Source organism: Chiloscyllium punctatum, chromosome 8 (assembly GCF_047496795.1).
Source record: "Chiloscyllium punctatum isolate Juve2018m chromosome 8, sChiPun1.3, whole genome shotgun sequence".
Lineage (NCBI taxonomy): Eukaryota > Metazoa > Chordata > Chondrichthyes > Orectolobiformes > Hemiscylliidae > Chiloscyllium > Chiloscyllium punctatum.
Genome location: NC_092746.1, coordinates 48,595,209 through 48,610,506, shown reverse-complemented (window position 1 = coordinate 48,610,506; position 15,298 = coordinate 48,595,209). Strand labels below are relative to the sequence as shown.

General features: G+C 40.5%; 1 protein-coding gene across 3 annotated transcripts in view; it reads left to right on the top strand.

Moving 5' to 3' along the window:
• Positions 1-15,298, top strand: part of gabbr2 (gamma-aminobutyric acid (GABA) B receptor, 2) — a 968,818-nt gene that overhangs the window by 780,175 nt on the left and 173,345 nt on the right. For all 3 annotated transcript variants that reach the window (XM_072575495.1, XM_072575496.1, XM_072575497.1), the window contains exon 8: positions 14,097-14,157. In XM_072575495.1, coding sequence (XP_072431596.1) covers positions 14,097-14,157 — 61 coding nt within the window. The remainder of the gene's footprint in view (positions 1-14,096; positions 14,158-15,298) is intronic.

The window sequence follows — 15,298 nt, the reverse complement described above, 5'->3', positions numbered from 1 at the left end:
AGTAAGAATAAATGCAGACCAGAAGAAGAAGTTGCTGTGCTTTCATATAGAATATTATATCAAACCAGATGATAGCAAGGAATAGTGAACAAAAATAAGCTTTGGAGCCAGCTTCTGAGGGCCACTACCTTTTAAAGGTACCATGCACAGGGTACTTCAGTATGTTGGACCATGTGCCCCACTCACTTTCTCCTCCCCCACTCACCTCCCTGCCTTCTCCCAACCCCTGCTCCCAACATTCCTAAATGCCTCTCCATTTTAACAGATGGAAAACAAGAAGTGATCGACTGACAGCTCTTTCAGAAAAGGGAAATCAGTGATGGAATCATTTTGTTACAAGCAACTCCAAGCAGGATTATTAGAAACATGTTTAGTTGGCCTGTTTTGGAAGACCAAGAAAGCATAATTAAATTGCTCTAAAAATATATATTTGCAAGTGATGGCAATGTTGCTATTCACTGATTTCGTTTAAATAGCCAGTTTAAAGGAACATAACATAATTACACAGTATCAGCTGTAAGTTTACATTTCAATTGGTTGAATGTTTAACTGTTTTATAGTTGTCACATGAATTAGGGATTTCAGAAAGATTTTAATTGGGCTTTTAACACACTGCAGACAATTCGATTCCTACAGACAGAATTGGGTTGTGCTGCCAACTAAATTACTCATCTGTCAGCAATCTTTACTGGTCTGATAATTTTGCACGCCAATGATTGCAGACATGACGAAGCCAATCAAGGTAACTTTCAGTCTTTAGACTGAAAATCGAGCTTCTGAATTCTGTTTACATTAACAAAAGAATATTTTCTTCCCTGAAATTTGTAACTTGGCTCAAATGAAGTTGACACCAGAAGGAAGAAGGAGCTAGAGTACTAAAGGGTTCTGAAGAGGACTGACTGGACCCGAAACATTGATTTTGCTTTCTCTCCACAGATGCTGCCAAATCTGCTGAGTTTCTCCGGCAATTTTTGTTTTTATTTCTGATTTCCAGCATCCACAGATCTTTGGGGTTTTTTAAAATGAAGGGATTTGTTATTTTTCAGAGGCAGAGCTAGATCAAAATTGCCTGGATTAGAGAAAGAAATGACAATGATCTAGAAGAATGATTCATTGTTTTCTGCATTTACACCAGTGATCATACTTCAAAAATTCTTGTTGACCACAAAGTGCTTTGGGAATGTGAAGGCCACAAAAAATGCTTCAGTGAAGACAAACTACCATAGAAGCTAGAAATCTAAAGCAAACAGACAGAATACTAGAGAAACTCAGGTCTGGCAACACCTGTGGAGCGATAAATAACGTTAATGTTTTGAGTCTGGTATGGCTATTCCTCAGAACTGCAAGGTTATAGAAAATGTTCTCTTTCCAATGTGGAGAAGCTCAGTGGGGAGCCAGAGGATTTGGAAGCCTTTAGAAATCAGCAGAGGACAACGAAAAGAGCAATAAGGGAGGAGAAGATGGAATATGAGAGTGAGTTAGCTCGTAATATAAAAGATATTTGCAAGTGTTTTCTTTGATATCTAAAAGGTAAGATGGTGGGCATTGGACTTCTGGTAAATTGGGACTGTAGTAATGGGAAACAAAGAAATGGCAGAGGAACTAAATAGGTACTTTGCATCAGTTTTCACAGTGAAAGACACCAGCAGCATACCAGAACATCAAGAGAGTCAGGGGCAGAGGTGAGTGTAGTGGCCATCACTAAGGAGAACATGCTGGGGAAGCTGAAAGCAGTCTGAAGGTGGATAAAATAACCTGGAGCAGAGGCCTGTACCCTTGGGTTCTGAAGGAGATAGCTGAGACAATTATTGAGGCATTAGTGGTGATCTTTCAGGAATCCCTGGAGTCAGGGAGGATCCCAGAGAACTGGAAAATGACTAATGTAACACCCCTGTTTAAGAAGAGAGGGAGGCAGAAATCAGGAAATTATAGGCCAGTTAGCCTGACCTCAGTCATTGGTAAGATTTTAGAATCCATTATTAAGGATGAGATTATGAAGTACTTGGAAGTGCATGGCAAATGGGGCTGAGTCAGCACAGCTTTGTCAAGGAGAGGTCATGCCTAACAAATCTGTTAGAATTTTTTGAGGAGGTAACAAGCAAGTCAGACAAAGGAGAGCCAGTCAATGTGATCTATTTAGATTTTCAAAAGGCCTTTTAGTAGGTGCTGCAGAGGAAGCTGCTAAATAAAATAAGATGGTGTTGGGACAAGATATTGGCATAGATAGAGGATTGCATGACTAACAGAAGGCAGCGAGTGACCATTGACATTCTGGCAAAATAATTTTAGCCACAGTATTAATATTTTAATTAATTTCTGAAATAGTGACTTCTATTTTTAATATTGATGAAAATAACTTCATTTTTAACAATGGCAATTTTTAAAACAAAAAGAAACAAAAATAAAATTGCCCAATTATTACAAAGACTATTACTTTAAATCTACCTTAGTACCTATATCTCTGTAACTGGGATTCTTGGAGAATGTTCCTAATTCTGTTGGGAGACTGAGTGTCATCTATTACCTTAATGAAGGAGTAGATAAGATATTATGAACAATGAAAGACTCTCGTCCGTATGAATATTCTATTTTCATTGCATGTTCTATCCTGCAATTTGACGCATGGTTAAATTCATTGCATGTACAGTGCAAATTCTATAACAACTCCTTTAATAAAATATAACCTTCTCAAATAAATTTACATAACCTTTGAGACCTTGTGTTGCCCACTCCCATTTCAGCTAATCTTGCTTTAAATGAAAACCCACTGCAGATTTATCTGGCCAAACTGAAATTCATCACCAGAGTAAGTTAACTGTCCCGTCATCTTTCAGTTCTAGTATTCCACCCTCTAAATATTTGTATCAGGACAAAATTAGGGAATAATTCAATCAAGTACAAATTTTCATCAATTGCATATGTCCAAAATTCAGTTCCTGGTGTTCACACATCACTCCACGCTTAAACCCCCCTCCAGACAGATGGGGATCAGTGATGATTCCACACATCTCCATAGAAAACGTTCATACTATGTATCAGCTATTCAAGGGAGTGCACTAGTATTCAAGGTTGGGAGATGGCAGCTCACATGTGGGCTATCCCTCACACTGCATTGGTCTGCCAACAGAAGCTGCAAAATGCTGCCTCCTCTCGCAGATTTGTCCTATAGGATGCTCAAATATTTCAAAGCATCAGTGCAAATTCTGAAACATTGAAGCACTACCAGTGTTCAAGGGGTCAAAAGGAGATACCTCAACCTGCTAGTTATCACAAGAGACTTCTCTGTGCAACATTTGAATACGATATCCTGATGGAAACCTTCAGGAATGCCTAATCTTTATACTGTGTGATGTTAGTGTACGCTCTCAATAACTACTGCTTTTTCTCTTATGGTTGGTAGGACATATAATGTGTAGATGCATAAAGTTAGGACCATGTGAAGGCAACAAGCATACAATCAGATGGATAAATAGACATTAAGTTACCAACACAAAAACTTAAGGACTGTAAATGTAGACAAGTGCACATTTCCCTTGCACGAGCAGAGGCTATTTGCCAGATTGCTAAAGATCATGAAAGATTTAAGTAAATTCCATATCCAGACCATTTCACCCAGAAGCAAGTTTTAATTCAGTTCTCTCTGGCCTCTTAGAATCAATGATGTATTTCTCTAGTACGTTCTCTTGTCCAGCCCTCTTAGTAAATGCCATCACCCTCTTCTTTATTCTCAGAGGATTGTTGTTATTCTCCCATTTCATCTGCATTTAGGGCAAACCACTGCCTTGTTAGCTTCAGGGTATAGCATACCACAATGATGCACACCCTTTCTGGTCTATACTGCAAGTCTCTGCAAGACCTGTCCAGGCATCGAAACATCATTTTAAGGAGGCTGATGGTCTTTTTCACTATGGCCTTGGTGGTACCGTGAAGAGGGTTGTATATTCATTTTGCGTCAGTCAGAGTGTTTCATAAAGGTGTCCCGAGCCATGTTCGAAGTGGGTAGCATTTCTTTCCCAGCAGACATCCCTGTATTGGCCTCAAACCCTGAAATGAGACAGGAACCTGTGAGTTCTCTGGTATGTAAACATCATGATAGCTCCCACAATATCCAGAACTTGGCATCAACGCGAACATATAATTCAAACTTTAATAGATCAGAAATCTTTTGTATTAGCAAATTTCACGGGTTAGTGTTAGATCTTTTCAAAGCAACATGGGTCTAGCCAATAGCATTTAAAACTGGAAGGAGATAGTGATGGGGGAGAGTTCCACTGCCTGAACTGGTTGACTTTTCTCATCAAAGGAGAAGAATATGAAGGACTGTCCTTTGGAGAAAATGCCATCACTGGTGATTCGAGGATGGGATGTGGCACACAGGGCACCAGTTGCCTTATGAAATAAGCTAATGGCATAAAAGCTCAGGGTACTGTAACCTTGACAACCAGTGGGATAGGATTGTCACCCTGTCCTCCTGAGTACAAATCCTGCTCCAGCCAAGGGCACAGTTCATCAAAGGTGGGCCAAGACATCCTTAATCAGTCAAATAAAAATAAAATACAGGAGATACCAGACATCCACAAGACTGCCTGCATCTGTGAAAACAAAAATACAGAGTTAATGCTGAGTCTGATAACTCTTCTTCAGAAAGTTCAGGAGAGCCATCCTAGACTTTAACTATTAGCCAGATCTGCTGACTTCCATCAGCACTTGCTGTTTGTATCAATCTTAATCTTCACTTGCACTGTCTTTCAGTCAATTGAAGAAAATGACAGTGAAGTCTGAAGATACAGGGTGTCAACATTCCCCTCCACCTCCATGGTGGATCTTCTCCTCTGAAAATCCTCCTTTCTCCCTCTGGAGGCTATGTTGCAGCCATGGGAAATTATTGTTTTTGTTAGCTTGCTGACAAAATGGTAATCACCGTCTCCTTCAACAATATGTTTGGGGTTTCTGAAAATCCACAGTGATTCCAGCTGTGGTGATCTCCATGTGAGGCCCAGGAGCAGATAATCTTTGAAGACTGTCAGAAAGGTAATGCAATTATGTTGAATGAACTCCAGAGCCTTACATTGATGACAATGAATCTTAATGATATAGCTTTACACAGTGCCATATGGCAGCTTTCCAATGATGTCATTGTCATGCCTTCATAAGAAGCTCTATCCAACAGATAGATTCACAACTAATATTTTCATGTTATATTGGAAGTTGAATTCTACCTGTAAACTAATATTATGGCATCCATTCCCACCCCTATTCCCAATGAAAAGACTCCCTTCCACATGATAGAACATATCTTTGCATTTACTTTCTCCTCATAGGTGTGAGGTGGCAGAGAGTATATTGTGTCACTTAACATTGCTGGAGAGGAGAATTCTACATTGTTGGCAACCCCTGGACATGGTATCGACTCAGGTGATGACTTCAGACCAGGCTGGCAGTACCTGGTGGCACAGCCTTCTCTGCCATCCTTTGAAATACCCTATCCACCAAGACCTCTCGGTCCCTTTTGGAAAATCCCTATTGTGCCATCTTCCCCCTTCTCCGATACGTTCAGATTCTGTCCTTTGTTACGACATTTTCAGAAGTTAATGCTCATCCAGGTGCACAGGGAGATTTTCAAGATGGCAAGGATGCAAAATAAGTAGGAATTTTCATAGAATCATGGAATCTCAACAGTGTGGAAGCAGGCTATTCAGCACATCAAGTCCACACCAATCTTCTGAACAGTATCCCACACAGACCTATCCCTTTACGTTATCCCTGTAATCTTGCATTTCCCATGATTAATCCATCTACCCTGCACATCCCTGGACACTACGGACAATTTAACATGGACGGTGCACCAAAACCACACATCTTTGGACTGTGGGAGGCAACCAGAGCAACTGGAGGAAAATCATACAGATACAGGGGGAATGTGGAAACTCCATACAGACAAACCCAGGACACTGGCACTGTAAGGTAACAGTGCTAACCACTGAGCCACTGTGCCACCATTTTGTTGGAAATTCACTGAGTGACAAGTTGTGAGAATTGTTTGTTGTAAAATGGGGTGGATATTGTACATGAGAGATACCATAGGGGTGGTCTAGGCAATTAGTGAGGCAGGTTAAATGAGAGAAGATGAGAAAACTTGATTGGCAACTCAGCAAAAAACCCTCCAAAAATCTTGCCAACATAAAGACTGACGTAAATATTTCAGTAGCTTGAGACTGTCCTACATGGAAAGTCTATTTTAATGGAACATTGGAGCTGTAGGAACAAATCCCAATACATGGCAATAATTTTCAGAGCATAAAATTATTCAGTCTTCGTAAACAGCAAGATTTAATCAGAGCCAGTCACAGTCCAAAATCTTTCGTCCTCGGAGAAACATCTTTTATTACCTTCAATAAAAACTCCTTTAAAAGACACACTGTACTGGACCTCATTTTGTCTTTGTTAATTGATGGCACAGTTGAACAAGGCAATCCACTTTGTGAACAGGTTTTCATATTCTTTCCTGCTATTTACAAAGAGATCATCTCTGATACTTGAATTAAGCTGAAACCTGAGCCATGCTGTTATTTTAACTGATAATGATGTTCCTGCTGGTTCTGATTCTGTTAACTTAATGTGTCAAGAAACTATTGCGACCAGTCAATTGTGATATAACCATTGAATCCTAGAGCAGAAACTATACACTTTTAGAGACTTTGCTGATTTAATTTCACTTGCTCGAGAAAATGCATTAATGCAAATGACAGGATAGTCAGGACGTTAAACTAAAATTTAGAATTCTTTACTGTTTCTGAAGTCTTGAATTTACATTAGTTTTGGCACATTTATTGTGCGAAATTCCTTTATCCACTGTTTGAATAAGTGTCACCTTTTACCAGTCAGTAACAGTAATATTCTTCTTAAGACACTGGCTGCATCATTGTAAGCATTAGCTTCTTCCTGAAGAGAGAATGTTAAATTGCAGCCCCCACCTGCTTATTTGTGTGGTTGTGAAAGGTTGCATGCTAAAGTTAATATCTCTCATTCAAAATTGTGATGACGTATTTATTAGTCATTCTCCTTCTATTGTTTAGGGGATTGTATGCTGCTTCAAGTGGCTATGACATAGCTCACAGAACAATAATATCACTACAGTTTAAAAAAAGCTTGTCTTGTTATTGTTCATTCACATTTATTGATCAATAGAAAAGCTTATTTATTCTGTCACAACCACACTGGATATATCCTCAGAGTGGTTCATCAAGTGTGAATTCCTTTAGCTTGTTTCATCCCTTCTTAGTTTTTTGGGCGGAATTTTGCCCTTCAATGAGAAGGGGAGAGAGCTGACAGAAAGATGTGATTGGGTGAGTTGGCCCTGGAGCGAAACTCGTTTCCCCTTCTTGCTACTCTGCAGTTAAATGCGGTATGATCAAGTCCTTGGGTGATTTTCCTAGCTGGTCAGCAACTAAGGTCATTAAATGGTTAAGTCATGGCCACATAAGGGCCTCACCCTGCTAGCTATCCAATTACTGCCTTGCCCATGGGCTGGAAAGTTGGCAAGTTTCCTGACTGGCACATCAGGAAAAATCTACTCAACAAGTTTCGATCGTCACAATCTAAGCAATTGGGTGGGGAAGGGTTTGAGCTCTGAACATTACCTCCCTCCCCTACTACTCCCACCCACCCCCACGCCAAACCTTTCTTTCCCTGTGACCCTCTCATTACCAGAAGAAAGAAAAAGCACTAAACTTCTCACTACTGGTGATGACTATAATCTTAGGGTCCAGAATTTGCCTGACACGCTAATGCAGAGTTGCTTAATCAGGCGTAACACGCAAATGATAGCAAATACTGTGTTCATGGACATGTGAAACAAAGACAGAAATGCTAGAGAATGCATGTCTGGCAGCATCTGTGGAAAGTGAAACAGAGTTAATGTTTTGAGTCTGACATGACTCTTTCTCAGAATATGTTGCACTAAAGACCTATGGCAGTCTCCAAAGATGCTGCTACTGAATATTCACCTATTTGACATTTAGTCAAAAAACAACAAAATTCCTGGACTTTAACTGTTCCCATTTAAAAAGAATTGCAATACAGCTTAATGTTATAACCAAAATAAAATTTAGTTATTGCAAAATTACTGATTTCCATGCCTTTCGAAAGACCCATTGTGTGATGATGGGTTAATGGAATTAAAATCTCTCCCTTTGTGATTGATGGTGAGAAAACACTGTTAAACAAACTTTGATAAGACCATAAGGCCATAAGACATAGGAGTGGAAATAAGGCCATTCGGCTCATTGTGTCCACTCCTCCATTCAATCATGGCTGATGGGCATTTCAACACCACTTACCCACACTCTCCCTGTATCCCTTAATTCCTTGTGAGATTAAGAATTCATCAATCTCTGCCTTGAAGACATTTACCATCCTGGCCTCCACTGCACTCCATAGCAATGAATTCCACAGGCCCACCACTCTCTGGCTGAAGAAATGTCTCCTCATTTCCGTTCTAAATTGACTCCCCCTCTAATTCTAAGGCTGTGCCCACGGGTCCTAGTCTCCCCGCCTGACGGAAACAAATTCCCAGTGCCCACCCTTTCTAAGCCATGCATTATCTTGTAAGTTTCTATTAGATCTCCCCTCAACCTTCTAAACTCTAATGAATACAATCCCAGGATCCTTGGCAATTCATTGTATGTTAGGCCTACCATTCCAGGGATCAACTGTGTGAATCTCTGCTGGACACGCTTCAGTGCCAGTGTGTCCCTCCTGAGGTGTGGGGCCCAAAACTGGACACAGTACTCCAAATGGGGCCTAACCAGAGCTTTATAAAGGCTCACATTGCTGTGTTTACATTCCAACCCTCTTGAGATAAGTGACAAAATTACATTTGCTTTCTAAACCACAAACTCAACCTGCAAGTCAACCTTTAGAGAATCCTGGATGAGCACTCCCAGACCCCTTTGTACTTTGGTTTTAGGAATTTTCTCACCTTTTAGAAAATAGTCCGTCCCTGTATTCTTTTTTCCAAAGTGCAAGACCTCACACTTCCTCACATTGAATTACATCAGCCATTTCCTGGACCATTCTCCTAAAATGTCTAAATCTTTCTGCAGCCTCCCCACCTCCTCAGAACTACCTGCCTGTCCACCTAACTCCGTATCATCTGTGATCTTCACCATAATGTCTCCAGTCCCTTCATCCCGATCGTTAATATATAAAGTGAACAGCTGCGGCCCCAACACTGAACCCTGCAGGACACCACTTGTCACTGGCTGCCATTCCAATAAAGAACCTTTTATCCCAACTCCCTGCCTCTTGTCAGACAGCCAATCCTCAATCCATGCCAGGAACTCACCTCGAATACCGTGGGCTCTCACCTTACTCAGCAGCCTCCCGTGAGGCACCTTATCAAAGGCCTTTTGGAAGACAAGGTAGATAATATCCACCGGATTTCCCTGGTTTAACCTACTTGTTACCTCTTCAAAGAATTCGAACAAGTTTGTCAGACATGACCTCCCCTTACCAAATCCATGCTGACTTGTTCTATTGCGACCCTGCACTGTCTTAACGATGGATTCTAGAATTTTACCTACACCTGAGGTTAGGCTAATTGACCTATAATTTTCCATCTTTTATCTTGATCCTTTCTTGAACAAGGGGGTTATAACAGCAATTTTCCAATCATCCGGGACTTTCCTTGACCCCAGTGATTTTTGAAAGATCACAACCAATGCATCCGCTATTTCCTCAGCCACCTCCCTCAGAACTCTAGGATATAGAGTTGGGGCCAGGAGATTTATCAATTTTTAGACCTTGTAGCTTTTCTAGCACTTTTGTAATGGCTACCATACTCAAGTGTGCCCCTTGATTCTCCATAATTTTTGGGATATTACTCATGGGATATTACACTGTGAAGACTGACACAAAGTATTTATTAAGTTCATCAGCTATTTCCTTACTTCCCATCACTAGCCTTCCCGCATCAATTTGGAGCGACCCAATTATACGTATGCCTCGTGTTTGTTTCTTATGTATTGAAAGAAACTTTTACTATCATTTCTAATATTACTGGTTAGCTTACCTTCATATTTGATCCTCTCCTTCCTTATTTCTCTCTTTGTTATCCTCTGTTTTTGTAGTCTTCCCAATCTTCTGATTTCCCAGTGATCTTGGCCACTTTATAGGCTCTCTCTTTTTCTATGATACATTTCTTAATTTCCTTTGTCAGCCATGGCTGCCTAATCCCCACCTCCCTGCTGCCCTCCCCACCCCAGATAATCTTTTTTTTTTCTTTGGGATGAACTTCTGTACTGTGTCCTCAATTACACCCAGAAACTCCTGCCATTGTTGTTCTACTGTCTTCCCCACTAGGCTCTGCTTCCAGTCGATTTTCGTCAGTTCCTCTCTCATGCTCCTGTAATTACCTTTATTTAACTGTAACACCATTACATCCAATTTTGCCTTCTCTCTTTCAAACTGCAGTCTGAACTCTACCATATTATAATTGCTGCCTCCTAAGTGTTCCCTTACTTTAAGCTCTTTTATAAAATCTGGCCTATTACATATGCAGAATAGTCTGCTCACTTGTGGGCTCCATCAAAAGCTGTTCCCAAAAGCCATCCTGAGAGCATTCCATGAATTCTCTTTCTTTGGATCCACCAGCAACGTTATTCACCCAGTCCATCTGCATCTTGAAGACCCCATGATCACTGTGACCTTGCCTTTTTGATATGCCCTGTCAATTTAGAGTCATAGAGATGTACAGCATGGAAACAGACCCTTCGGTCCAACCCGTCCATGCCAACCAGATATCCGAACCCAATCTAGTACCACCTGCCAAGACCTGGCCCATATCCCTCCAAACCCTTCCTATTTATGCACCCATCCAGATGCCTTTCAAATGTTGCAATTATACTAGACTCCATCACTTCCTCTGGCAGCTCATTCCATACACGTACCACCCTCTGAGTGAAAACATTGCCCCTCAGGTCTCTTTTATATATTTCCCCTCTCACACTCAACCTATGCCCTCTGGTTCTGGACTCCCCTACCTCAGGGAAAAGGCTTTGTTTATTTATCCTATTCATGCCCCTCATGATTTTATAAACTGCTATAAGGTCACCCCTCAGCCTCTGACGCTCTATGGCAAACAGACCCAGCCTATTCAACCTCTACCTATAGCTCAAATCCTCCAACCCTGGTAACATCCTCGTAAATCTTTTCTGATCCCTTTCAAGTTTCACAACATCTTTCCGATAGGAAGGAGACCAGAATTGCATGCAATATTCCAACAGTGGCCTAACCAATGTCCCGTACAGCAGCAGTGTGACCTCCCAACTCCTGTACTCAATACTCTGACCAATAAAGGAAAGCATACAAAACACCTTCTTCACTATCCTAGCTACCTGCGACTCCACTTTCAAGGAGCTGTGAACCTGCACTCCAAGGTCTATTTGTTCAGTAACACTCCCTAGGACCTTACCATTTAAGTGTATAAGTCCTGCTAAGATTTGCTTTCCCAAAATGCAGCACCTCTTATTAACCTAAATTAAACTCCATCTGCCACTTCTCAGTCCATTAGCTCATCTGATCACGATCCTGTTTAAATCTGGGGTAACCATCTTCCCTGTCCAGTACACCTTCAAGTTTGGTGTCATCTGCAAACTTACGAATTATACCTCTTATGCTCACATCCAAATCATTTATATAAATGATGAAAAGTAGTGGACCCAGCACTGATCCTTGTGGCACTCCACTGGTCACAGGCCTCCAGTCTGAAAAACAACCCTCCAGCACCACTATCATTGAGCTAGTTCTGTATCCAAATGGTTAGTTCTCCCTGTATTCCATGAGATCTAATCTTGCTAACCAATCTCCCATGGAGAACCTTGTCGAATGCCTTACTGAAGTTCATGTAGATCACATTGAACGCTCTGGTACATCTTGCACCCCTGGTGCTGACCACTGCTGGGCGTTCTGTAAATAACTCCCCTAAGGTTATTTTGCCGTTGTGGTTCCTCAACTTCAACCACACAGACTCCATATCACCCGACTCTATGTCATTCAGTGCCATAGATTTAATTTCATTCTTAACTAACAAGACAACCCCGCCTCATCTGCCCACCTCCCTGTCTTTTTGATAAGTAATTAATCTTTGGATGCTTAACTGCCAGTCCTGAACATCCTGCAACCACGTCTCTGTGTTGCCTACCACATCATAATCATTCACCATGATTATGTGCCGTTAATTTGTCTACTTTGTTATGAATACGACGAGCATTTAGGTGAAGCGCCTTACTGATAATTTTCTTATCCTCATGATTTCCATCACCTCTAGTAGTATGCCCTAAGTTATCTTCCTTTTTGCTTCATTCTTAGCCTGCCTTGACCTTAAACCCTGCACAAATGCTAACCTGCTGCTTATCTTTCTACTTGACTCCATACTCCCTGTTGCTTTCCCTTTCCCTTCTCCCTGACTCACAAGTTTAAAGTCCTAGTGACCACCCTAGTTATCCTTTTCGCCAGAACACTGGTTCCAGATCGGTTTGGGTGGAGACTGTCCCATCGGTACAGATTGTAACATTTTGTGGATAAAATTGTACAAAGTTGATTTCCACTTCTTCCAACTTTTATCATATAACACTCATTTCGGCATCCCGAATTGGCTATAACGTCACTGAAGAATTAGGGAACAGTATTTTGGAGAACACTTACCTCCATTGGCAATAGCATGATTCCGAGGGGATCAATTTGCGTGCCTCATTCTGCGCATGCACTGGTGTCCATGCCGAAATCTCCGTGCTGTTCTACACAGTGGCATTGTCAGTGCCAGTCTTCATGCCATTCTGCACATGCGCTGATGTCAGCTGCCAACAGAGCAGCTTTCTGTGAGAGGTACTGTACAGAGAGAGCTTTCTTACATTTACTAAATGTACTGTGTTAAATTTACTTTTGCTTCATTAATAAATACGATTTCAACCTTTATTCGGGCTGTGCTATACTTTGCATGAGATGTTTGAGTGATTTTGAGTGATTGTGACCGATAGTTTTGGCTGGTCCACCCCCAATCCCACCTTTCCCACAAGTCCCATTATTTCTATTAAGGGATTTTTTTTTTATATAAATGAGGTTTCGCTGTAACGCAACTATGGCATTATAGGAGAACTACCTGTACTTTCATTTTCTCTTTTTTGCCACAATTCTTGGTCATCTTCAGTTTGCATTTTGAAATAAAAATGCAGTCCAAATTATTCTAGGTAATTACATTCATAGATTTGATTCATGTTCTGTGCTAAAATAGCTGATCTTAATCAGGATAGTGTCAGGGCACAATCAGCAATGATAGCCCTGGGTCAGGGAAAGGAAGCATTAGAAGATGCTGGAAATACGCAGCAGGTCAGGCAGTAGAGTGGAACAAGAATGTTACTTCTGTTCCTCTCTCCATAAATTCTCTCTGAACTGCTTAGCGTTTCCAGCATTTCTCTTTATTATTTATTTTTCCAATATCCACCGTACTTTGGTTGAGAACTCCTGAGACATTGAAGGATTATAGGGACAAGACAGGAAAATGGATTTGAAGATGATTGAATCAGCCATGATCTCATTGAAGGGCAGAGCTCAGTTAATGGGCTGAATGGCCTACTTCTACTCCCATGCATTTTGGTCTTATCATAGCCTTTAAACGGCGTTAGAAATTGAGTCAGTTGGGAAAATGTGGCAAGATCAGTCGTAATGAGATTCTGAGTATCAAGAAAAAAGACTGATTCTGCCACCAATAAATGATTCCAACTTTGCTTTGAAGTTACTTGCCCTAATGATGGAAACCATGTTCTCATTTATTTTGCCACACCTGAATTTATTTTATAATTTCTCTTCAGACTTTCTGTTTCCTATTTGTCAGAGGTCAGCATGCTTATGACTTATTAATATTAAGCATATGTTTTGTCTAATGAAAACATATTGGGAAATGTTTTTGGTCATAAGTGGTCAATTAAATCCACATCAAACTTATTGGATGACTGTTTTCCTTTTCTTAACTTCCAGAAACTTTTTTAGATTTTGATGTGCTCTACATTTTTGAAACTATTTTATCATTTTGTTGACAGGGGCAAGTTGTGTTTAGAAATGGAGAGCGAATGGGAACTATCATATTCTCACAATTTCAAGGTAAGCTGCTGGTTGTGAACAGTTTGTGGATGTATTTTCATAAATAGCTTTTTCCAAAATTTTTTAAATGTTCACTGGCTCCGCACGCTATTTGAACTGCTATTGCTAAGGCCTGCACCAGCAGCACCTCTACCTGGGCATCTAACTTGGGCTTCCAAGCTTCACCATATCATTTTCTCTGTCATTCATTGCCAGGGAGCTTTGAAATAAGCTGTGCTATAATTTTATTGTCATTCATGTGAAAAAGAACACCTTTCTTTAATTTTCCCTAAAGTAAATTCCCTGCCTTTCAGGACAACTTACCTTTCATTGTGCTTGGCTCCCAATTATCTATTTTATGACAAATGAGGACAAGAAAGATAAAATGCTGGTATGAACACATAGGGGTCCTTTATAAAAGCAAAGCAAATGTTGGAAATCTGCAAGACAGCAAGTAGTAGGGTTATTCCAGGTCTGGCAGCACCTGTGAAGTTGAACAGAGTTAATGTTTCAGTTCTATATGAGTCTTCTAAAGAAATCAAGATGTGGGTTTTAAAGAAAAGCAATATTGCACTTAACCTGCTAAGTCTCTCACAGATGCTGGTAGACTTTTTGAGTTTCTCAAGCATTTGTTTGATTATTCCATGATACAGGCCAAAGTCAAGCAAAATAGGTGGAGAAAATAAAGTAAAAGGTAGGGAAGAGAAATCTAACACCACATCTTACTCAAGGGTTTACAGCCATCATTCTTTTAAAGATTATTACTTCTCTACCACAGAAAGGTGATGGTGATAATCTGTGCAGAAATGTGCCCAATTTCCCTGCATTTTGGCATGCTCAATCCAAGGTCAGGCATCTAGAAAGATGGCTAACTTGCTGTCCCCTTCAACAATCAAATCTTTGAGACAAGAGAGGTTTACAATTTTGCATCATGGCAATAAAATATCTCTGGATAATGTTAATGCCATTGTTTTAAAAAAATCTTTAAAAAGAAACCTCTGCTTCAATAAATCTGCTCTTCAGTTTGTCTTGATTGTCATATTCTGCCAACTAGACCATGGGAATGATTTGTGCTCCAGTCGGAGAAGATTGTCATAAATAAAATGATTATATTTCATAGATGGTTACTAGAGGGTAACAATCAAACAAAATGGAGTCATTA